Genomic DNA, 25,398 nt, shown 5'->3' with positions numbered 1-25,398 from the left:
AGCCATGCATTTTAAAACTGTTTATATAGAAACAAACAGATAGCATCTGATAATTGTTGTGACTCATTTAAGGAAGTGATAAAACCCAAGAGTAGCAGCAATCTTTTCCTTGTTCAGCTTGATCTTATTAACATTGCTGGGCTTGCCTGCCATTGTCAGATACCAGAAGGGAATTTAAACAGGCATATATTCTTGTAATTAATATTTGGTTGGATTGCAAATGGTTAGATAATGATAGGATGGAGAGATGTGCTTCAGCTTATTAATGAAGTGTACAAAACAGTTATTGGAAAGTTAAATTGTAAATACAAGGGAAAGTATTAAAAACTTCGATTTTTGCATGAACTCTTGAGTTTTCAAAGCTGCCAATGTATACCTGTAGAAAAAGGAAGAGCATCAGCCAGTTATTATCTTGGCATTGGTCTTGCTATCCATTACCTGCACTAACTGCTGACACTATATAAAGATCTTACATTTTAAATTTTAAAGAAATGTAACCAGAGTTTTTATTCAGCATACACTTATTTTGGAAAGTACTTTGCTATGTTAACTTTGCTCGCTTTTACTGAAATATGTAGCTGTATCTGAGTACTTTTGGAAGTGACAGAAAGGATACCTGTATTTGCATGCATGTTTGTTTCAGGGAGTGTGGTGTTCGATGTGCATGAGTTTTCACTCTAAGAATAAAAAGCACATGCTTCCAAGATGATACGCTGGCTTCTGTCTTGTGTCTTCTGCATTGCTGCTATTTCTTTTCAAGTCCTGAGGATCAGTTGTACCAGGTGATGTGGCACAAGAATGTAAATAGTTTCATATATTATGACCAAGTTACAGAGAACCTTTCTCATGCTTCAGTTGTCTTGCAGTATAAAACAACCTTCTGGGTGAAGGCAGGAGAAACTGCCCTTCTTGTCTCATGTGTTACTGCAAAACTTCAAATGCTATTAATAGGTATAATATTCTGCACTATTTAGTGAGAAGGTCACGTTGTGACTCTTACTGATGAATGGATTGTTTGTGTGTGTACCTACAAGATGTACTATATTTGTATGGAAGAAGATGTGGAGAAGGTTGTTAAAATTAAAGAATGAATGCAGTCTTAAGTTCGAGAAATGGTCTCCTGTAGATCTGTATTTCAAAATAATTGTGTTGTGTGAGTCTAGTGTTTCACTAACAGGTCATTGATAAACATCTTTGGAAGCCATTATCATTCCTGAAGTGAAAAACAGGGAGGAAGAGAGGAGAGGAATCAAGGAACAGCTTTCAGCCTCCTATTGCTTATAGGGGAACCAATACGGTAATGCTCAAGGAAGAGGCTGTTTGTGAAAAGTGATGTGGGGTGAAGGGGAGCCTATTTGTGTCCTTCTGTAGTCCCTCATGGCCAAGGAACATTTCAGCGATTCCTTGGGAAATTCGTACGTAACAGCTATGAACAGAAATGAGTTTTGGGTATGCCTTGACAAGGGTCATCTTCTCCCTTTCCCCTGCTTGTTTTGGTTTCCAGCTTTGCCATAAAATATGTGGTGCTTTTCTTTGTTAGAATTAACTTTGGCTTTTATCCATGACTTCATCTATTGACAGACGGCCTCAAAGGAATTGGATTGTCACTGAGTGCACTGCTCTGTGTGAGCAGTGAGTCTGTACGCGCTGATGTGGAAGGATTCCCATGAGATGCCTCCCCTAGAAAACGTGTTCTGGGACTCTGAAAAATTGGCGTGTTTTCTCTGTGTACCTGCAAGGACTGGCAATGGCTGGTGCTGCAGCACTGGAGAGAAGTTTCTCTTGGTGGCTGTGGACAAGTGCCTGTCAGCTAAAGTGGGAAAAAGTGCGTTCAATTCTACTTCTGTGTTACATATTTCTTTGTATATACCTAAATCTATTGCTTCCTATATATCTGAAAATATACTTCGGCATAAATTGCTAAGGTCTGAGTGAAGTGCCTTCCTTGTTTCTTTAGTAACTAGACAGAGACCCAAAGCAGCTTTCTGGTGTACTGATTTTAGGCAGATAGTAATGAAAACAGAATTATCTCCTGGATGTAAGCTTTTTAAAATTTGGTTTTCCATGGCTTGTCCTATCTGTACTACTGAGGGGAACGTGTTTCTAAACCGCTTAGGTCCCAAGAAAGGAATCTTCTTAGAAGAAGTTCCAGAAATGGAAGAACTTACAAAAATAATGCTGTTTGACGTTAGTATGCATAGTGATCATGCTTTGAAACAGTCATCAGTGGTGGAGCTCTAAATTTGTTTCACCAGTGTGGATGAAAGTTTCAAAGAAGTTATGTGCTCTGTATCATATCTGATAGGTGGAAAATCCTAAACCAATCCAAACCATAGAAAATTCAAAGCCAAAACCAAACTGTTTGTTGGAAGTCAAAAAGTTACACTCTAAAAGAGCTTGCACAGTGCTAAAGCAGCAGAGCTCTTGGTGTGGTTGATCATGGACCTCTTCGTAGATGGGAAAGCTGTTTGTCTTCGTTAGTGTACCCCACTGATCACGTAAGGTAATGTATTAAACATATTAATAGCAAGTAGTTTGACAGAAGCTTAATTAATGGGGATAATGTTTTTGTTGCAGATGTTCAGAGACTAGATGTAATGAAACAGTGCCAGAATTATTTGCTTGAAACTGAATAATTGGATGTGGTCCTGTAACCAGGACCCCATGTGAGGGACAGAGCAACAAACAAGGGTTTTCTTTGCAGAACGTGCCACCCAGCACACAGCTACAGCAGAACAGAGAGGTCTAGAGCACAGTGCAGCTTGTCTTCCTTTGCAGCTGAAGGCTGAGTGAAGCATATGGTTTTAAATGCTTACTGGTGTGGGTTTTTTGTTTGTTACTGCAGTAGGGAACCTGTGCTTCAAGGCCTGCTCATGATGCATTTGTAGAGTGGTCCCTGATTGACAAGTGGGTATAAGATGGGAGAATTATGTTCTTAGATCATCAGTTAGTATCACGCTGTTAAAAATTGTAACTCCGCTGATTGCTGCCCTCCTTCAGTGGTTTTTTAATAACTTTATTGTGAAGCCCTTGATGGGCTGAACAATACAGACACTTCAGAGTGCTTGTTTGTGTGAATGTTAATTGAGAATAACAGAATTACACATGATCATAAGGAGAGGCTTCTGGGTTTGATCTCTTCTCTGGAAAATTCTGAGAATCAGCTTTGTTTTCTGTTTTCTTTAAAAATGTTGATAGAATTTTATTCCGTAGTTTCATAAACTTTCAATAAAAACAATTTAATGGATTTTTTTAAAATGTTGCATCCTTACTGCTTTTGATTCAGAAAACCTTGGTGATGAAGATAGTGATCGAGAGAGTGTATTTGAGTCGGTGCTTTAGAATGGATAAAAAACATGAAGGGTGCTCAGTTTTTAGTGGTGTAAGCACAGATGTGTTCCCTGTATATTTGTGCTTTCTATTAATATGCAGTTTGACAGTTGTATTGAGGAGCATTTTTAAAAAAGGCTAGAGTTAAGTTCACAACACCTAGAAAATATGCAAATAACTGATTTTTTTTTTCTTTGAGGAGGCTTAACTACAAAATATAATACTACTTTAACGTGTCAGTAAAGATTGTAGATCTATAAAAGTATGAAAAAAAATTAAAGAAAAGGGTTGAGTTTCAGGAAACTGATGAACTCTCTATTCCACCACCCTCTTTCTTATCCCATTCTTCTGCTTATAAACTGTTAGTCTGTGAATGCTGCTAACGGCATCTTTCAAACCTGCATGTCTATCTTTGACTCCTAATGCTACTTAATTCTTTCAGAGCTTTTAGACATGAGGGTTTATCTTCTAAATTCAAACTAAGACCCAGACTAGAGGTGAAGCCTGCTGACACAGTGGTTCTGGAAGCCTGCTATTGTGGTACCAATACCTCTATTGTTGGACGTGTTACTGATGATGCTGATTAGGAAAGCACACGTGTGTACGAATGTCTACAAGTTGCTAATAATGTTACATGCTATCATAAATCCAGTTACTTTATGGGGTCAGTCAAAAATGGGAACAAGCTTCAAATACATAGACTGTACTTTCCTTTAGGCTGCTTTCATTGTTTCATTTCCTAATCAGTAAGTGTAAATATGCTTTGCAGTCTTTTTCAATTGCTTTTTGTTAAACATGCTTCTTTAATAGGCCTATGTTTGAGCATGCAGTTTGATGATTTCCTTCAATAGAAAAGGCTGGAAGAATAGAGAGCGTGATGATTGCTCTGTAGTATTGCATAGTAATTTCCTTTTTGAAATTATTGGAATCCTGTGTTTCCCCCCAAGTACAGTGTCTGACTGTATATTACCCATGTGGAAGTTGCAGCCTCAGTCTGAAAAAATGTCATCTTCGTTCAGCTTTTGTTTTTTGCTTTCTTTAAAAGTCCCGATGACTTTTTTTCCTGTAGTTTCATAAGCTTCCAGTAAAAGCAACTTGAGTGAAAATTTTGGGGTTAATGGCAGCATCAGCATATACAAGTGATTTTTCAAGTGGAGTGCTTTCAAGTTCCCCCTAGTGTCCTGGTATGAATGTTGTAATTCTAGACTGAGCTGCACTTCAGTCTTCCCTTGGCAGGAGAGCTTCTTTTTGGCACTGTTGCTCTGTCCCAGAGAGGAGGTGCCTTACCCTTTCTTTGAGCCTATGTCAATGCACAGAGACCTCAGATAAGAACTGCTTTTGGAGAGAAAAAGAGATTTTTTGGAGAGAAAAAGAGATGTTAAAGTATTTACATGGCTGTAAATACTTTAAAATCTCTATTTGTCTCTATACATGAATAATTTTGCTTCGTATTCTTTTTTAAAATACTTCTGCTAGCATTAATTTTTGATGCTTAACAATGAAAACTGACTGAAATTCCCAGGATTGGTATTTCAGAAACCTGGTTTGAGGAACTCTGTGAAAGGTTGTTAAAATCAGATGATGAAGTGTTTTTATTTAAATCAATTACATCCCAGTCACTAGCTCTGAAATTAATATTAAGATCACCAAAAGCTATGATGTCTTCTTGCCCCAAATATCTAATCTTATTCAAAGGCAATTTCAATTTAAATAAAAGGCACCATTTTCTACTGAAGATGAGTGCCCTATCATCTTAAAGACACAATCTCATTTGATTAAGGCTAGCATGCAGTACAAACTTGTTTGATTGTAAAAATTTCTGATGTAGAGAATAAACAATATGCTGTTCTGTGGTACTTTCCCAGCCTGATTTACTGACAGTTGAGTTTTTCTGCAGTCAGTTCTGTGAAGAAGTACATGAATAACAGCAAAGAATCCGGTGGATAGGTTAATTTAAGTGTGCCCTGACTAAAACAGCATAAGGCTGTATATATTAAATAAAAAAAAAACAACAAGGGAGTGGTGGTGGTTATTTTTATAATATGATTATAATCTAGGCAAATGAAAAATTATCATTAAAAACATGAGGAGTTGCCTAGAGGACAGGTATATTCAAATTCATATATCTCATATTTTGTTTCTTTTCATATCTCATTCAGTGAACACTGGAATGAAGGTATCCCTGTTCTCCCTAACCCATCCCCCTCCCCCCCCCCCCAAAGAAAAAGGGTTAAAAATTTAAAGTTATATTTGTGCATATATGATTAAGATACCTGACTGCAGAAGCTTGTGTGATGTAGTAACTTATGACAAGGCTTTAAACTGTAGTTGGTCGTCTTTACATGTCACAGTAAAAGCAAATCTTGTCTGCTGTGTACATGGGTGGCTTCCCTACAGATTTGATGTTATCAGAAATACTTACTCTGCAGACTTGATGTCAAAATGATTAGAAATGCCATGCAATTTTTGATTCCTCTACTCTCCCTCATCTGAAGTTTGTAGAAATGTAGTTTGGTTGAGACATGTAGTTGCCATTGTCTAGATTAAACCCTTGCATTTTTTTCTCCCATATTTGAAACTTCCCTATTAGTTATAATATCCCACATTACAAATGTCTGGGTAAAGTGCTTGAAGGTATAGCATATATGATTTATGTTTCTGGAAAGTCTTTTCTTTTAGGTTTCCTGTCTGGGTGATGTATTTTATGTATTACTTTTAACGTTTGGTTTACTGTGTGTTTTAGTTTTCTGATTTTTAATGGGGTCACTTATGTTCCTAAGGACGTTTTAAAACTGTTGAATCTCCTTTTCAGTTCTGGCAGAGAATGCAGAAGAAGAGTTTGTACCTAAGGGCATGATTGATATATTGAAGCCAGCTTCAGAGTTCCCAATGCTTGATCAGAATTGCATCTCAGAAAGCACGGTGCTACTCTATAAGTTCAAGTTTGCTGTATAAGAAAATCATGGTGGTAAAACTTTTACGGGTAGACCCTATACAAGACTAGGTCATCGTCTGGCTTCTGGAAGTCAGCATAAAAGCCAAAAGCCTAAGTAAATTCTGTTCCATCCCCTAATTTAACTTGAAATCAGCCTTTCCTTGAAGCTTGTATTTGTGCCACTGGGTGGTGGCATACTGATTAAGCCGTGGTCTTACTGCTGTATTAACAAGACAGAAAGCTTTTTTGTTTATTTCAAAAGGGGTGAAAAGGTCTCTCCTTTAATTTTTTGTGTAACTTTTTCAGAAAGCACCTTTTTGGTAGTTGTTGACTGGTTAGAACTCCCATGCAAACTCGGTTTAAATGATAGTGTTCTCTGAATTAGGGAGTTCTAAGTGTTTGTTAAACAAATCAGATAACAAATAATTTGCCTGCCACATGTTGAGTGTGTTAAACCGTTTTTCTTAAATAGCCCCTCAAGTCACGAGTTTTTCATAACAGTCCTACAGCATTAATTTTTTTTTGTTTGTTTGTTTGTTTTTCCCAGAAGAGTATGAGTGCGCCTGTCTTGGAAGTACTATTTTGTAGATCCTTTTACATGGTTATACAAAAAAGAGAAAATTGCAATAAAGTATTAAATGTTGTAATTGTTGTTGACATAAAGGATGCAGTAGATTTAAAAGAGGTAAGTTTTCTTTCTTAGCTATATTTTAGATCTCTGCCAGGGAGATATAAACTTTTTTCCCTTACGTATTGCCAGTTGAGCTCTCCTATAAAATGCACACCATTTACTGTGGCATACACATATCTGTTGTGTTAGAATCTACACCTTATTTTTGAACTGGCTTCTCCCAGGGCTTCCTAGTCAGGCACAGCAAAAACATTACATTTCATAGTACATCAGAAAATGAGATGCTTTCTCTTTTGTTCTTAAAAAGACAAGCTCAGCTATATAGCTTTCAATGATGTACACTCGGTAGCTGGTTGCTTCACAGCTGGAGCAGCAAAATGCTCTTAGGGCTGATTTTCTGCTGGATCTGTTCCCTGACCTGGAGCATTGTTGGTTCAGATGACTGCCAGCCCTGTTGCAGGAAAGGGAATTGCAACTTTCTCTTACTCTCTGCCTTGTTAATAAAATACACCTGGATTGCTAGGACTTCTGTTTTGATCACTGGGGATTTGGCATGGTGGAGGCTTGCTAACGCATTGCTAACCAGATGACACTAAGCGTGTAACAGTGGGAGTAGTCTGACTGATATTCATGATAAATGGAGATTTTGGATGACCTGAACTCCTCGGCATATCTGGGACTTATGATATGTGCAAAGTATTTTATATTAAAACAATCTGCAGCTGACAACATGTGGATGGTGCATGATATACTACTTGGGATGCTAGAAATGGCACAGTTCTGCCCTTGTTCACGTTGCAGTGGTCACGAACAGGGTTAGAGTTTCACTTCCTTTCTGTCCTTCTCATTTTTAAAGAGAAATGTGGGCTAAGCACATGCAGTGCTGCTACCATCCGCTTTATCGGTCCTTCTATGCACATTGAATACATTGCCTTACCTTCCCGTTACAGTTGCTGAGCTTTGGTTTGTAGGTAATGATTTTTCATCGCTGTAAAGTTGTTGTCAGTTAATTATTACAAATATATTCATTTGGGATGCAATTTTATGAAAAAAGGAGAATTCAAGAAACAGGGAGAGCTGAAGGTGAAAAATTAGGCCTTGAATTCATGTGGACTGGTGAGATTCGTGATCTACTTCCCAATGGCATGGAGGTGAACAATCACTCCTCAAATTTTACAAATTTTTAATTTAAAGGGAACTGTGTTAGGAACTTTCCGATGTGGGTATAGTTTGATATGAGTGTTTTAACTGGATAATCTGGATAATTTGACCCTTTTTTTTTTTTTTTTCCTTTTTTGTTTTCCTGCCTGAGGATCTACTGTCAGGGTTTGTGTGCACATACTTAAAAAGAATCTCCATACAAAGCGGATAAAGTTCCCTGTCCCATATTACGAGGCTTCATATCTGGACTCATCTGCCGTTTGCTTCAGTGCCATCTGTAACTCTAGGAGATGAATGTTTGGTGTTTGTACAAGTGACTTTAGAACACTTAAACATATGACCTTGGTTAGATTGTCCTAGTAGTGTTGAAACAGTTTATAATAAAGCTCTTGTAGACTTGGGTGGCAATGTAAGGCTAAGTTAAAGGAAAAAAAATAGAATATTTGTCACAAATGCTACCAAAATGCCTGGAAATGAATCTACGTAAAAGCACCTGGTGAGGGATGTGTCATAGCTGTAAAGTGAGTAGCTTGGGATTTGGAAAGCGTCCCCCTCCTTTTGCTCAAAACTAAAACCTCGCTCCCCAAAGCCCTGGCTTAGCTCAGTGCTGCTTTCATGGTGACCACACGCTGATACATGCGGAAGTGAAATTGTTGGTAGTGTTCTGTCTGAACACGGTGAACTTCTTCCATCTGTCTCTACAGGAGGGTGCTTTTGAGTCCAGAAATAAGGTACTCTAAAATTTGACATGTAAATTTTTTTCAGCTTCGTTATGTATGCAAATCAGGACTGCAGAATGATTCCCAAAGTAGTCCATGCAACTTGGGGATGACTATTCAAATTACAGCCTTCAGCGGTATCCTCTGTAGATAACAAGTTTGCATCTCTCAGAGTGATGTGTAATTGTGTAATGTCACAAGAGTTCAGCCCGCAGTCTGCCTCGTGCTCTCCTAATCCCAGTGGTTTGTGGCAGCCTGAGAAATCCCAGAGTTCACTAGTGGGGCAGCACACCAGAGAATATCAGCACTGAATACTTCTGTTTTTGTAAACACTCAGGACCGTGCGTACGTGCCGATACCAGCTGAAGCAAGCTGAAGCGTGCTGAGCAGATGCACCTCTTGGGAACTAGCTGTTAGGTGGAAATTTGTGTTCTGAGAAACACTTGTAGGCAGGCGAGCCCTTATTCTTATGAAGGACTTTATTTCATTAAATGATGAGCCACTGCCTACAAAGGGTTCTGTATTTCCTTGCGAAGAGAATAATGTCTGCTTAGAGGAGTGGTTTATATTAAATATCTGCTACGGAAAACTCATATGAAGCTGTTCCTTTTAATGTGTTAATAAGTTTCCATTTAATGAAGAAGCTGAACAAAGCCACAGTATTTGATGGTATTTGGTATTTGATATACTAACATCAGGCAGTTTGTCTTAGAATTTGCCTGTGTCATCTGCATCCCCCAGCTTCCTGCCTCCTCTGTCAATGCTTCCCTATCCCAAAAAAAAAAAAAAAAGCCTCCTTGGGAGGTATAATTTTACTCTCTCGTGGTTAAGTATTTTAATATGTACTTTATTTTCTTTTGCTGCTGTGTTGATGGTAGTGTTGCTCTAATATGCTACAAGGCCTATTCTGATAGATTGATCCAGAAACCAGTCGTAATAAGTGACATAAAAATTGCTCTTATAATCCATTGTAAAGTGTTCTGCTTTCTATCACATGGTTAACAGAGACTGAGGAATTAGTCCATCTTAGTTGATTTTGAAGCAATTTTGAATTGATTTTGGAGGAATCTCTAGTCGATTTTTGAAGGAATCTCTAATGGGAGCCTGCGCTGCCTATGAGGAAATCATGGGCTGTACATAGCTTGTGGAAAGATTTAATCTTCTGCAGAGAACGAGAAGCTCAGGCAAAATCTTTTTCATTCTGGAAAAAAGTATATACATACATATTTGTTATACAAATATACACAATTATATTTTTGACCTGTTTTTCAAAAAAAAAAGTGTTTTTATAGCTGGAGATAAGCTGAAATATGTGCAGCTTGCAGCGGTATTAAAGTGAGAATTAGGAAGGAAAAGACTGATGGACAAAATGTCTGTTTGATGATAGCTACTTGTTTCTATAAATTATAATTGTTTTTATTTTTAAAAGCTCTCATACTTTGTAAGGGTCCTTTTGGAACATCAAGTGTATGGTTGAAATATTGCTGCAGTACAAATAGTTTTGCTCTGAGTTCTCACAGCGTTGTCACTGAGCATGTTCAAGGACATGATAATTCTGAGTGTATTTGTCTACAATTTGTTTTAGAGTAGTTAAGTGTGTTGAGACTGTTGCAGTTGGAAGTTACTGTGTTATTCTCCCGCTGAACTAAAACTTTCCTCTGGTATTTACTTCAGTAACAGAGGACTTTTTTTTATCCACAAGATATTTTGGTATGAGTCTTAAAAACTTGAAAACCTGAATCTGTCTCAAAAAGACTTGTTTATTCTTTATAATGCTGGACTTTGAGCGTGGCTCTACATGCACATGTTCTTTGTTTTCTTTCTTTCTAGTTTTTTTAATGGATAAAGCTTCTGCGTGTTCTGTTCCAAGACTGAGTGACTGTCAACTAGGAGTTGTTTGACTACAGACTAGAAAAACATTTCAATAAACTGCTTCAGTGATTGTTTGTCTTTCTAAATCAAGCAAGTATTCTTTCTAAAACTTGAATCAACAACAAAAAACTTAACAAATTAAAAAAAAACAAAACACAAAACCACACCTGTGCTTCCCCTGCCCCAACCGTATTCTGTCCCAAAGGAATACAAACCACCCGCCCACGAACAAACCTACTTTGCACTCTCTGTAGAAATGAAAATACTTGTAGTATGGGTTCTTGCTAAGGAAGACTGCTTTAAAATGTGGGAGAGCCACCCCAAATACAATTCAGCATAGCCATTTCAGTATTGGAGCTGAAGATCGGGGTAAGCCAGGTGTGTGTCAGGAACAGAATAGGTCTGGCTGAGGATGCTAAGCTCAGATGAGAGAACTAGCAGCTAGGATACCTGCTAGATATCTGCTAGTCTTGTGTAGCCTGATTCTTCCTATATGAATCTCTTAGTTTTAGTCATTCGCACGTAGTGGCAGAGAGGGTCATCGATAGCTTGGAAGGGAAAGGATTGACACACACCTGTTAGAGTGAACATCTATTTACAGAAATGGGAACAAACTGCTTTTAAACTCTTGTCAGTGCTGTCTGAGAAGATTTTTATTAGTCTGTGGCTGGAGAATTTTCCAGATGGAGTAAGTCTGAGGGGAACTGAATGTGCTCGTCTGATTTCTGAACTCATCAGGTGATTAATCCCTCCACAGATGCACAATATTTATTTTCCTGGTGACATGCACCCCAAATTTATGAACAGTACCCTCTTTGTTTTGTCCTGACCAACTTGGTCTTTGGTTGGTTGGGGTGCACTAGTCTGGCTTTGTTACTAGACTGCTTGTCAGATGGGAAGCAGGTATGAAGGGGGGGTGAGAAATAAGAAATGTGGTGCTGTGAAGTGAAGGTGGGGTTATGGATAATGCCCTTGGGAGCCCATTTGCCTGCATGTTGTATGATGGAATGCAGATCTTAAGGTATGTTGGTGATGAAGAGGGGTAGAGTGAAGTAAAGCTCCGAATTTGGTCTGCTGGAGTGGGGGGTGCATTTTTCTGAGGGTGGTTTAAGAAAAGAGAAAATTTTGCTACTCATCATACCTGAACCAGAGGGCCGTGCTGTTCTGGAAAAAAGATAGGAAATTAATCACTGCTAGCAGTGATTTTACCCCTTAAAAAGTAAAAAAAAAAAAAAAAAAAAAAAAAAAAAAGGATTTTTTTATTTTGCAGAATGAGGATATATGGCTTCTGTCAAAAAAACTGCTTTGGAATGAGCACTCAGAGAGAGGTCGATATCGGGGCTATAAACACACTTAGCAGATGTTTTGACGTGGGAGCTTCTCCATTCTGGGCAGCGAGGTCCGGCCGCTTGCATTTCGCTGTGCTAACGAAGTCTTGGAGCAGCGCAACCGCCTAACCTTGGAGCTGTCCTCAGCTGCCGTTGATGCAGAAAAAGCGAAGTCTGGAGCCGCGCGTGAGCTCCTTTTTTGGCCTTCTCCAGGCGGGAGTGGAAGGCGGCCACGCTCGGCGGCCCGGGGGATGAGAGGCTGGCGAGGTGGCCATTGGCTGCGGGGCTGGGGAGCTGCTTCCTCGGCTCCTCCCGGCCTCTCCTGCAAGGACAGTCGCCGGTTCACGCCTTAGCATGGAAGAAGGAGCTCATCCGGGGAGGAAAATGCAGCCGGTACGTAACCAGCAGCTGCCCAGCTTCGTAACGGTGCGAGTGTGCGGTGGTGTGAGCGGCGCTTTGGCAGCTGCCTCAGAGTGGTGTCTGCTGCCCTGGGCTTGTTAGCGAAGGAAAGATCTGGGGGAGAAGTAGTGCTGGAAACAGTTATGTATGGTGGAAGACATTTTCTGTGTAACTAGAGTTGCTTAAGTGTAGTAACTGGCTTAATCCAGAAGGAAAAGGTGCTTGTGCAATCAGAGGAGTGTACTACCAGATTGGGAGAGTGTGTGTGTGTTAATTAGAGCCAGCTTTTCTTAATTCGAAAGTTGCCAGCTGTGGCTTTATGAATAATTCTGTACAAGCATAGCAGGGACGTTTCTCTGAATGGTTCTTGAAATAGTGTACTGATTGCTCCTTTTGACACCCCCCTGTTGTTCGTGTCCCCCCTGTCCCTTCCCCTCCCCCCCCCCAAAAAAAAAATAAAAAAAGAAAAAAAAAAAAAAAAGAAAAAAGGCAGACAGTGATTTTTGTCCCTGAGGTAAAATGGTCGTGGGGGTGTGTTCTTATAACTTCAGTGGGAAAGTTGTAACCCTCCCCCCCCCCAGGTTTCTGCAGCGAAGTTTAATGCTGGTGCTATGAGGTATTGCTCTGCTCCTGTATGGATCATCTTTATCACTGCCGTTTACCTGCAATGCAGTGTGTAACAGGGTTTACTACTTTACAGTTCCCTGGAAACTAAAATCTATGGGGTGGAATTTTCCTCAGCTATAAAGCTTTAAAGGCCTCTGAATTATTTTATGTAAATTTTATGAGGAGACCACTGAATTTTCCATTTTCCTCTTGTGGGCATAATAAAAAAGGGTTTCACTTGCACACGTTAGGATGCATCTCATTGACTTGTTTGCTAGGCTCTGTAGTATGGTAACTTCTGTTTTCCTTTGTGGTTCTGCTTTGAACTCAGCACAGAGCTATCTCAGGCATAGACACGTTGGTAGGGACTGTTATTTAAACAGGTACTAGTTAAAGCTGACATAAAACCTGAAGGAAATCTCTCAGCTTTTCGAAGGCTCGGCAAAGCTCAGTTTCCTGTGTACTCAGCTAAGAGAGGAAGGGGACAAAATGTGAGTTGAAGTAGCTGCTAGGTTTCTCTTAGTGAAACGCAACATTTAAGGAAGTCTTGGGTGGTGTGTTAATATTTTGCACGTATTAAACCATTGTAAGAACAAGATGTGTAATCATTCTGGCTTATGCATTTATGCATATTATCATTTCTGGTTAAATACACTATTATTTAAAGTAGTCATTCATTTACAACTACAAGACTTGAAAATTGAGTATGTGCTTTTTCCCTTTAAGAAGAAATGCTATATTCTCTCTCAATTCCCTTTCACTGAGGTGGCTGGTGGCAAAGATGTTACTATTTGGGTTACTATATTAGTAAGCACTGCTTCATTCAAAATTGATTCATGTTTGTATTCATTCAGTGTTGTGCCTTAAAACTTAAGAGCCTTTGTTTGGCTGTTGGGCAACTGATTTCAATTCTTTCTAAAATTATAGTAAAAAAAAAAATGAAAGGAGCCATGTTTTTTTTTTTTTTGAATGAAATTTTGTGCTGTGAGGCAGTGATAAAATGCAACTTTGCAAAATGACTACGAGACTGTTAATATGCAACTTGATCTCTTGTGTTGGATTGGTGACATTATTTGCTAACTTTATCCACAGTGGTAAATTTTCCAGCTCACAGAATTGACATTTGGTTGAACTCAAATGGGTTCATTTTAATTTTCTCTTGTATTTTAGTCATTTCCTGATATAATATTAATCGAGCCATCCTTTTTTCTTGTGTTCATTCTAACCCTGTTCTTTGGCAAACAGTGTGGTATAGTTGAAGGCAAGTCACTATTGTGACCAACCTTTTTTCAGTGTTTTCTTTTCTTTTTCTTCTCATTTCCTTTTGCGTTATGATTACTAAATGGCCTTGTGTTTATTGCTGTCTGATTTGTCAGGGCCATGGTTTGTCTTGCAGGTTGTGGTGCTCAGCGTGACAGTGGCCTGATTAATATCTGCTAGAACCACTGAAATTATTTATAAATTAGTTATTTATAATCACCAAATGGTCAATGGTGCAGTAAGGAAAATGTATTAAAATAGCAATGTGTTCAGAACTGTTTTTTTCCCCAAAATGGTGATTATTTTTAAGTAGCATGTATACATTTTTTTTCTTTACTGTCCTCCACATATGGTTTCAAAGAAATAAAATGCAACTCCTGCAGAGTCTGTTGAAGTCTACTGATGTCTATTGGGCATGTATATCCAAACTGATGCTCTGTATAGCTCCTTGTTTTTTTTTTTTGTAAGTCTTCTAGAAGCGGATTGGTGAGAGTTCAGTATTTACTGGGATAAGCTGAGCAGTTAATTAGAGGATTAGTAGGATAGAGAAACTTCTTTAAATATTCCTAACCTCTCTTGCTGTGACTGTGGTATTGCCGAAGTCGAGGTGCCAAACTTCCCTTTGTGGCTCAGAATATTGCTGAGGCTGGGAGGGGTTCCCGCGTACATGTGAGGATAGTTGTGTAAGGCAGTAATCGTATAACCACAGGAAGAATTGAGGGGGGGCAATGATACCCAAAAGCCCTTGAGCTGTACTTGAGTCTTGCCTATAGTGCTTGGGTAAAAGCTACTGCTACGATAATGGGGAAATATATATCTGGAAAACAGCTGTTCCTGTGCACATAGGAACAAGGAGAACCCACTAGTACAGTGGGCTTCCTCTTCTACAACTGGCAAATGTTCTCTTTGCACATTATTACTTGTTTTATTCTTACCTGTGTGTATTTAAAGGGCAGGCCCAGCTAAAAATTGCGTGCCAACAAATGGGACAGGCCCTCGTTCTATTCGGTGTATTTTCACGTGGCTGTCAGGTCGATCCGCTTATTTTAGAGCGGGTGGCACGGCGCTGCTTCGGCAACTTCCGAGGAAACAGTATCCTCGTGGCCGTGATGCTGTGCCCAAATGACTTAGTTAAAATGCATTTATAGGCCATTCCCCTAACTCTGCTAGAGCTGTTTAATAGGCTGAATAATACCTCCGCTTACTACTATTCAGAAAGAACTTGGATTTTCACATCCTGTCTGTCCTTCAAGGTGTCAGCAACTGGAGAAGCCTGCCCTCCTCCCCACCATAGGCTCGTCTTACTTGTGATTTAAAAGGGGAATCAATCTGACAGAGAGGTAAAACAATATATTTAGAACTTCCCAAGTGCTGCTGTTAGTCGTTCCTCCAGGTAAACCAGGTCAAAAGCACTTTACCAAAGGATAATTAGTGCTCTGTAAGGGTGGCAGCGGAAGAGCTGCAGCATAGACCTAGTGCTGGTAGCTGCCACTGGTAGAATGATGGGCCTCAAGCTCTTTAGAGAGGAGCCATAGATGGCATTAACAAAAATACTAATTCTCAGGCTTCTTCTCCATATTCACTTCCAGGGTTGCTGTTACTGGTAGATCTGTCATACAAGGTTAGGATATACACTGGTCTTGTCTGACTTTTTTTGCCCCTTCCTTCTGAAGTATTACTGCTTATTAGCTTGCAGTTCTGGGAGACTGAATGGGTAGATGAGAGGCTATACATATATTTTGTAAATTGGAGATGTATTTTATCTCCTGACCACATGGACAGTTAAGTGTGCTTAGAAGAGAAATGCAGGTTTCTGAAACAAACTGTATAGGAGCAGCTGTTGTGAAAGCCTATCATGAATTACTCTACTGGTTATTAATTATTCTGCACAATTTCAGTAGCAGTGTGACAAAACAAATGTATGTGTGTCTATACACCTCTATATTAAGTCTTTTATATATATATGAACATACATGCACACTTGTGCACACATCTGTAAAACAAGTACAAATTCAGGTTTTATAGTTCCTCTTCAGTTATTTTTAAGTGAGATGTGGTCGAAATAAAGGTTTTAGTTTCTTTTTCCACCTTAAGGTTTATTTTTAAAGCAGTATTGGTATTTTTTTCTTTGTTTCCTTTTACTTTTTCTTTTATTGTTTTGTTACTGGAACTGTGATAGGTATCATCTGTTTACATCTGAATACAAGTCCAACAAATCGAGGGCTGACAATGCAACAACAACAAAAAAAAAACAACACGTGTTTGATGGACTGTGCTTCCTAGGTCTAGATCAACCATTTAAAATTTTTCGCACTGATTTTTAAGTTTATTGGAGACTTTGTGTAGGCATCTGCTGTTGTGTCTTCTTGGAGACAGCATGCTGGTTTGGATGGGTGGTGTTTTGGTGATGAAAGGATGAAGAGCAAAATACCCAGAGCAAACCACCCTGTGCAGAGACTCTCCTTTTCTCTTAATCATGGTTATGTACATCTACAGCTCTCTTGTAAGCAGCTATTCAGTAATGCTGTTCATCAGTGAGCCCTTCTGGTCTGTCATGCGTATGTGACTGTGTAAGGTTAGGCGAGCTGCATGGCGAGAAGAGTTTGCACAGGTGACAGTGGAAAGTTTCCTTTACATTTCATATTCGGTGCGTCATATTTGTGCCAGTCCACTAGATGATAACTGACGCATGCTGCAGTTGAGGTTGACAACTTAATCCTTGCAAACTTGACTGTTTTCCTTCGTTTCATGTAATTTAGGATTGATGTTTTCTTAAAAATAGTACTCTTATGAAACATGTGGTGTTGACATTTAAGATTCAGAAAGTGTACTGTACTGAATGAAGGCGGATGTTTGGGAAGGTAGATGAGTAAGGTGTGGGCAATTTTTGGATGCTTGTTTGTCTGCAATAGAAAGGGATTCATTCTATTTTCCTGGACTGAAAAAAGTCATCTGAAAGTCATCTGAAAATCCAGAGGAGGAACTGTAGCTGGATTCTGCTGCCAAAAAGAGTCTTGTCTGGTTCACAGCAGTTGAAAGGGATTTGAGTTTTGTGCTGGGGAAAGTTTGGAAGGCTGATGGGGTTGCTGCTTGTGCTGTTTCTTCTTTTCCTCTGTTATTTGGTTTCTTTGCTGAGAAAAAAACAGAAGTTACATGTTAGAAGTGAGTCTTAAATTTTGCTTTGACTCATCTGCGTCAGCTGTTTTGGGGCATCTGTGGCACTACTGTACGTGAAGTTTCATGTGAAATCAATGGTAAACTGCAGAGGAATGCTTGCTGAGGTACTGCCAGCCTCCTTATGCCCCTGAGAAGGGGAAGCTGACTGACTGTAAACAGTCCCACCTTTCTTTGTTTGAACTTTCTTACTTTGTAAAAAGTTTATAAATGAAAAGATAACCGAATTGGGAACAAGTTTTGATTCAACAGCTGAAAGCTTTCTCTCACTTATGCCTTAAACTGACGTGGTAGATCTATAATTATGGAAACCTATGCCCTACAGACTTTATTTTTAGCAAGGAAAAAGCAGTAGTAGCTTGGAATCAGCTTTATAACTTACTTTAACTTACTAGATTTTTTTTTTTTTAATTTGTTTTTACTTGACCTAAGGCAAAAGTATCTTATGACAGCATTTGCTATTGGCATCACAAACAGTTGCATTAAAATGATGCTTTGTGCTTTTCTAAACAAAGGCTATAAACGATACGCTTTCTCATGTATGATATTTGTGGTTGCTAATGGTTTATTCTTGGAAGAGTCGTTGCATATGTTGAGTACTTTGAGATAGCGATAGAATGGTTTGCAAGGGCATGCATGCCTCTCTGTAATCTAATCTCAAAAGACGTTACTTTCACATGGTGTGGTTTTGAAGGCTGCTTCTGTACGTATGAAGTTGGCAAAGTACCTCTTACTAAAAGCAAGGGATGATAAATATTAATAGCACGGTGTAAGGGATTCAGCAAGTACAGTTTCAAAACATTACTAGGGCCAAACAGAATCTCGTATTGCGCATGAATTTTCCATGGTGTGTGTGTAACTTTCTTTCAGCACGCAGCAGTCTGTGCAGTGACTGGGAGAAAAACTTCGTTGTCCTTTATTGCTAGAAAACTGTGTATCTGGCAAGCTTCCAGATATCCTAAAAGGGCTTTTAAGGAGGAAGAAAAATAGAAGTTAGGATACTTCAGCTGGCTATATGACTGCAACCATGAAGCTAATTATTGATTAATTAGAGGCTTTTTTTTTGACAGCAGTTTCCCAAATATTAGTGTTTTTTTTTTTTTTTTTTCCCCACTCTCAAAGTGTAAGACACTTAAATATTATTAATCAGCTAAGTTATCTTTATTTTTATCTCTAGCTTCTGAGTTTTCTAGTAATGCGCTGCCTTTGCATGCATATCTGATTCTGTAAAGTGGTGTGTACTACAGGCATGTAACTTTCTAATTTTGGGTCACTGATATTGGAAAGCAGTGATGCTCCACTCCTCCTGGGTAGCATTATGGACTTACCAATGCAGTTAAAAGCTTTGCTGTATGGATTTGGTGCCCCAACAGATTATTAATTTAAGTTTTCTAATGCTGCTTCTAGACCTCTTTTGCTATTAGCTTTATGTATGTTAGCTTCCCCCCCCCAAGTTGTGCTGGAAAACACATCTTCAGTAAAGGTAAGAGTTGAGAGTCCCCCTGCAACAGTTTTTTCCATACCTCCAGGACAGTGACCAAAGAGCTGGCAGAGGCTGATTACATTATACAGGCATCTTCTGAAGGGCTCTTTAATCCTGTTTTGGTGTGTAGGAGGCAGGAATGCCCCCTCCCCACGCTGTGATACTTTCTGAACTTCTGCCACTTCTTTATTAATACGACCCAGTAGCAGTTTCACACAGCTGCCCACCAGATACACCTAAACTGATCTGTAGTGGTCTAGGCCATGAAGGACTTCGGTTTTCTAACATGCATCCACATCTCTGCCCTTGCAGTACAGCAGTGGCAAAATGGAGCTACTGTGTAACACCTGCCATGAAAACCCATTCTTAAGGCCACAGAATCCTCCCTTAGTTTTCATCAAATAGTTCTGCCATGTGCTAGGTGTTATTTTGTATCTTGCTTATTTACATAGTGCCAGCTGCTTTTAATGTTGTATGTGGTGTAGCTGCTTTTGTTACAACCGTCTCCAAAGTGGGAAGACACTTGTTACTGTCTCCATTTTAAACCTCATCTGAAAATATTTATTTTCCTGTATATGCCAGCCATTGGTCATCTTCATATTCTTTAACCTACTTGTCCTACTAGTCAATGATTTGGCTTTTTTTTTTCATGGTGTATAATACACTGTAGTAGATACCCGTTTTAGAGAGACTGAGGAGCTTTGTTGATTTTTTTTTTTTTTTTTTTTTTGGGGTAGGGAGAGGGGTTCTTGCTTACAGCTGCTGTACAAGTATGTTGATTTTCATCCTCCTCACTTCGGTGTGAGAGGACAGGCCTGCTCTACACTCAGAGCACTGTGCTGTTGAGTGATTCCAAGATGAGAGTTTTAGTGAATATCACCACTGTAAGGGTTCCCAGTCCCTATAAGACTCCCGATTCAGGGTTGTGCTTTTTTTTTTTTTTCCATCACAAAACCATTATTATAGATCCTGCACTGAGCTACCAAAACGTGGCACTGGGCAGCTTCCAGCAGTGGTGAGCAGCCAGATGCTTTGTGGTGGGCCTGGCTGTCACACAGCCACAAGGAAAGGCGGTTCGGTGAGCTGAGAAATGAAGTCAGTTATTTAAGTAAATAAATGGAAGCAGCTGGCACAGCTCTTTATATCTGATTTCATGATCGATAAATCTGACTTAGGGGAGGAAGGAAAAAAGGTTTGCCTGCAGGATCTGGAAGAGCAGGGCCAGCATTCTTCAGCAGTTGGCTGGCTACTACAGGTAGTAAAAGTGGTAAAACCCTCCATGAGGGCAGGCAGCGGCAGTTCAAGGGGAGATCTTGTTCTGCCAGGAGGCTGGATGCTGTGAGCTGTTAAAAGAAAATAAAAACTGCATTCTAAGAAATGCAATCCATTGGGAGAGAGGCAAATTTCATGTTGCTTTGGTCTCAGTTCTGAGGTGAGAGTATGAGATTTCTCCAGCTCAGTTATTTTGAGTTACTTTGTCAGGTTTGTGCCAAAGGCAGGGTGTAAAGGTGTGTTTTAGTGATGTGTTCTGTGTAGTGCTACATGGATTTAGAGAAAGCACTCACAGATAAGAAACCTGTCCTTGAACCTCTACGTATTTCAGATATTGTGCTTTTACAGGATGAGTGGTATGGTTTTGGTAGTAAACGACTGGAAAAGATCATCTCGCAACTGCTGTTGTCTAACCTTGTACATAAAAAGCATGAATTAGATGGGGTGTGGCTGGTTAACAAGCCTCTTGCTGAAAGCTGAGTGAACAGTTGATTATTTTGATCTTTCCAAAACCGTTTGTCTAGAAGAGGCCCTCGAGCTGTGTAGCTTAACTCTTTTGCCACCCCTTTACATATAACCTTTGGTTCATAAAAGCTCCTTATTTGTGCCAGAAAATCCTACGCAGGAATAGTTTCCTAAGCAAACGTGTTCAAGGTCTCTGAATGGGAACTGCTGGAACTGTGAAAAATTTGCTAGTTAATTTAGTGAAGTAGATTCGCTGCTGTTGAGAGTGAAGCTAAAAGAAGATTCCAATCCTGAAATGTACGTCCTGATCCTTGATAAGATGAAATCAAGAGCATTGCAAAAGGAAATTCAGTGGTATTTAGCATATCTGTGGATTTGTTCTCTGGTTTTCCATTACAACTTCATGTTCACTGTTTCTGTTCATTGGCATTAAGTTAAATGGTTTTAGGTTTCTGTAGACAGCATTTGCTCTGAGTCCTTTTTTTCAGGCTGTCCGGCTGTTGTGTTTTGTGCCCGTCTCCCTTCCCTCTCTTTATTATGATACTGGTTGGAATTCTGATGTGAATTTTTGTCCAGCTTTTTGCCTTTTGCCAGGACAGCTGACTCTGTTTTTAAACTTGTAGGAGCATCTCTTAAAGTACAGTGGCAATTATTTGTGTAAATAATGAGTTTTAAATTGTCCTTCCTGATGACTCTAAACAAATAATTAGCTTAATTTGCTTCATTATTTTATGACATGTAGTTTATATAGCCTTAGTCATACTGATGTTTTCACAAGCAGTGAAAGAAGATGCTTTTCTTCAATACAAAGTAATGTTTTCTTGAGGAATTGTATGCGTAGCTTTTCATTTATATTTTCTTTCTCAGTTTTTAAGAGGTGAACTTTTATTAGTTTAGAAAACTTTTGACAGCTTCCAGAACAGCAGAATATCTTCAGGAATTCAGAAAAAATTAGTTTTATTTGGATTTTCGTAACTTAAACTTGTCTCTTGTTCCTTCAGGGTCATGATGAAGAAGCTGTTGTGGATATGGGCAAAATCAGCTCTACTATCAATACAAACTTTGAGAAAGAAGAACTAGAGAGTAAGTTTGTGGGGCCTCTCTGTTTGCTTAACCTGCTTTTTTCCCCCCACAGGATAAAATATCTATTTTCCTTTGAGTGCGACCAGTATCACTAAAAAAAAAATCAGAATTTTATGGCCAACGTGCAATTCTAGGAATTAAAGTCAAGGAACTGCAGATGACTTGTGCTGTCTTTGTCACTGCACATGCTAATAAGTACTCAATGTTCTTTAAATCTGTCACTGAAAAGAAATCTTTAAAAGATAGTTACAAAGCTTTTCTTCGAAAGCTTTGCTTCTAAGACTAACAATCAGAATGTAGCTTTGAAGAAACAATCACTTTCAACAAGTTGTTTCCCAGCATGAATGATGTCAACTTCTTCAGAATCAAAATTCAGGGAAACAGGGATCATGAGGAAGTTGTTTGTTTTCTTTTCGGAAAACTTCTTGGGACTGTAATCATGTACTTCAAATACTGACTGACTAAGAAGATACATTGCTTTAGTTCCATGCTGAATCGTACATCCTGTCTACAATCAATGAGAAGTGTTATGGAGTCATTGTTTGACCCAGAACCCTGCATTTAGCACATTTTTAAAAAAAAAAAAAAAAAAAAAAAAAAGACATTGAGTCAGTTTCATATGCCAAAATCAAAAAGGGATATTTTGTCTATGGTGTAATTCCTTGCTGGCTTGGAAAGGAAGTAGATTGGCTTGAAAGTTCACATATGTCATTTAGTGATGCAAGAGGAAAAAAAAAAGAGGAAAAAGTATGCAGGGTAAAAATCTTACTTTCCTGTGCTCTGAAGCTTAATTAACATTTGTGAAATGCTGGAGACTATCAGTAGATAAGGTAAGTAGTATTTCCTGAAACTGCTGACTCTTACTGCTTCAGAACAGCAGAGAGCCCTTATAGCAGCAGTTTCTAGCTGACAAAAGTTGGTTTTAGGTTAATGCCTCATTTTCTTATGCTGTATTCTAACAAGGGACAGTTTAAAGTGATTAAAGTTATTTGCTGCTCTTGCAGTTATATTCTTGCTGTGTTCCCTTCTCTCTGTTACTGCTTTCTGTCTTGAGCTGACGCTTTGTTTGTCTGACTGTACAACAAGCGTGGTTAAATGTAGTAAGCCAGCTGAAGAAGAAACACCCCTGACCCCAAAGGAACATAATGAGAGATCTCACGAATTGAGTACCCTGAACCATTTTGCCACACAGGTGGGTGTCTGCCAGTGCTGAGAGGAGGTATGAGCATAAGGCTGAGGGGTAGAGGTGCGGAAGTGCAGTGATGCTAATTCAGTTAGGGTTAAGCTGCTGTGAAGCTTTTTCACTGTCTGTTTTTGCAGTTAAATCTTCAGTGTAGATTTAAGCTGTCTCCTCCTTCGTTTCCTTCTCGTGCGTTTTTCTGGGAGATGAACCAAAACAAGCACGGGTGTGTTTTTGCAGGGAGGCAGGGGTTAAGAGGAGGCAGGCATTCAGCTGGAGTAGTTTGTCAGTGAGCTGAGCAGCTGGAATGCCTCAGCACGAGGAGGAATGACATGGGAACGTGCAGCTGGATCACTTCCCCAGTCTTTCATGGCACAGGCACAGGAATGCCTCAGCCAGTACCCCACTGCAGGGACACAAGGTAGGGATGGAAAGGCAGTGGTTAAGGCTTCTGGAGGCAGTTTTAGCAGTTGTACTGCTGACTGTGAAAATACCTGCTGTCTTGTTACCAATGGCCAAGGAATAAATTACAGTGAAACTCAAACTTGTGTTTCATGAGCGTTCGAGTCAATGTAACGACTACTGAAGGGAGGAACTGAAGAGATTTCATTGTCCTCATCTTGCTCTTAGCCATGCAGCCTGCTTCTTTCTTTGGCTACCTCGTGCTCTCTTCAGAGCAAGACATTGTCATTTTGTAAAGGGAGTGCTGGCTATACAGAGATTAAATGTAGCTAATAAGAAACCTCAGACAAAAATGTATTGCAGTAGGATTAACATGTTTCTGAAGCTTCAGAGAGGCACGTATTTTAGGAGTAGCCAGAATTATTTTTTTTGTAATTACTTATATTCTGTAGTTTCTTAATTATCTGTAAGAAAATTGGTCTTTTTTATAGTAGAGTGGGGAAAGGGAGGGACAGCATGTATTTTGACTTCTATCAGTGGTAACCATTCAGAAGTAAGAACAAGAACTTTTTCTTTTCCTGTACTGAAGAGAAATGTATGTAAATATAGTCATTTGACTGGTATACTTCTCTGAGATTCACCAAAAGGAATTGTTTAGATTCAGGGTGTCTGAGATGATAAATTATATGATCTTAGAGTCCTGTTTATTATGAGATCACTAATTATAAGCTATGATGATGAGAGTAGGCATGTGGGTTCGGGGGGAGGTAGGGAGCTTTGTTTTTAATTCTGGTACTAAAACCTTACAAGGGGGGGAAATGGAATTGTTGTCTGCAAGCAGTAGGAAATTCCAGATAGTATTATTTTTCATTATTGACTTGTGAAAATTTCCTTGTAGGCTTAGGAAGATCTACAGTAGCACTAAGTATTGTAAGTGTTTTAAGAACTGAAGCTGTTTCAGTCCAGTCTTCCAACTTGTTTCTTCTGGTGACTTGAAAAGGAGTTCTAGGAATTTGGAACCCCTCCAGAAGTGTGCGTTGATTCACTTTCAAGGAGAGGCAGCAATCAATTAATTCAGTTCAGCTATGATGTGAAGAATCAAACCTGGAAAGCCAGCAATGACAGGTGATAATTTAACAGCTTAAAAGCATCTACAAACTGATGCTGATCTGTTTGATGCTGCAGAAGGCATGATTTATTACTAATGCTGGAGCAACATTTTTTGGTGCTCTCAGTACTGGATGACTATTTTCGGGTAATTTTGTGATGGGAATGCCAATGTGATGTCAATGGAAAGCAGACTAGTTGCTAAATGCAAAATAAATCTTGGAGTTAGGGCTCTGTTAATGGTTGCAGGGAAGTGTGGTACCTATCCAGAGTGACAGTATTTAGGTTAGAAAGGTTAGAAATAGGCTACTTGTTTTGCAACTCTCCCTGTAAAAGGAAAATAGATAGAAATGGTAAACTGCAGTTGTGGGCAGACTGTGTAATAAATTAAGGTACCACTTCTTACCAAAGTTGTAAGGCCATGCTTTGAAATAACAAATGTCAGTTTACAGAAGAGCTAGAAAGTGGAATAACAGCTTAAAATAGCATCTTTAAGAGCACCTAATGTTCTTAGCTTGATGCCAGACACTTTAAGCCTCAACGAATGAGAATAACAGCGGAGTAAGGATGGAATGGAAGTAAGGCAAGAATAGTAATGGCAGAGGTATTATATCCCATCTTTCTCTTAAGGACCATGTTTTAGGTAAGTGCTCTAAAACCTGAGTTGCTATGTTTGGCTTGATATTACTAGGTCTTATCTTTTCAAATTCATAGATGGCTTTTCAGCTTGATTTGTGGATGCATTTACTAGATCTAGCTTAGGGTAAAAGGGCTATCTTCTGTTACTCTTAGCAGACCAGTTGCAGGCATAGCAAAGATAAGGAGTTTACACATAACAGAGGTTTTGTTCTAGAAACAATCTGAGGTTGAGTGTCTGTCTCAGTAGACTAGTTTTCTGTGGCATAAATCCAAGAAGCAGCTTTCAAAACGTAAGTTGATTTAGTAGCTGCTCTAACACTATCCTGTGGCAGGTGTAAGTAGTGTTTACTTT

General features: G+C 39.2%; 1 protein-coding gene across 12 annotated transcripts in view; it reads left to right on the top strand.

Moving 5' to 3' along the window:
* SLC4A7 (solute carrier family 4 member 7) overlaps positions 1 to 25,398 on the top strand; it is an 89,032-nt gene that overhangs the window by 11,577 nt on the left and 52,057 nt on the right. For 10 of the 12 annotated variants that reach the window (XM_082754574.1, XM_082754573.1, XM_082754572.1 and 7 more), the window contains exon 2: positions 21,637 to 21,718. In XM_082754574.1, the coding sequence (XP_082610700.1) occupies positions 21,637 to 21,718 (82 nt within the window). Of the gene's footprint in view, positions 1 to 2,391; positions 2,504 to 11,918; positions 12,370 to 21,636; positions 21,719 to 25,398 lie in introns of those variants that run through there. The other 2 variants (XM_082754576.1, XM_082754578.1) reach the window with 2 other exon arrangements.

The sequence above is a fragment of the Aythya marila genome, assembly GCF_965140915.1.
Source record: "Aythya marila genome assembly, chromosome: 2".
Classification (NCBI taxonomy): Eukaryota; Metazoa; Chordata; class Aves; order Anseriformes; family Anatidae; genus Aythya; species Aythya marila.
The sequence above is the reverse complement of the archived record's forward strand: the minus strand, read 5'-3'. Positions and strand labels throughout refer to the sequence as shown.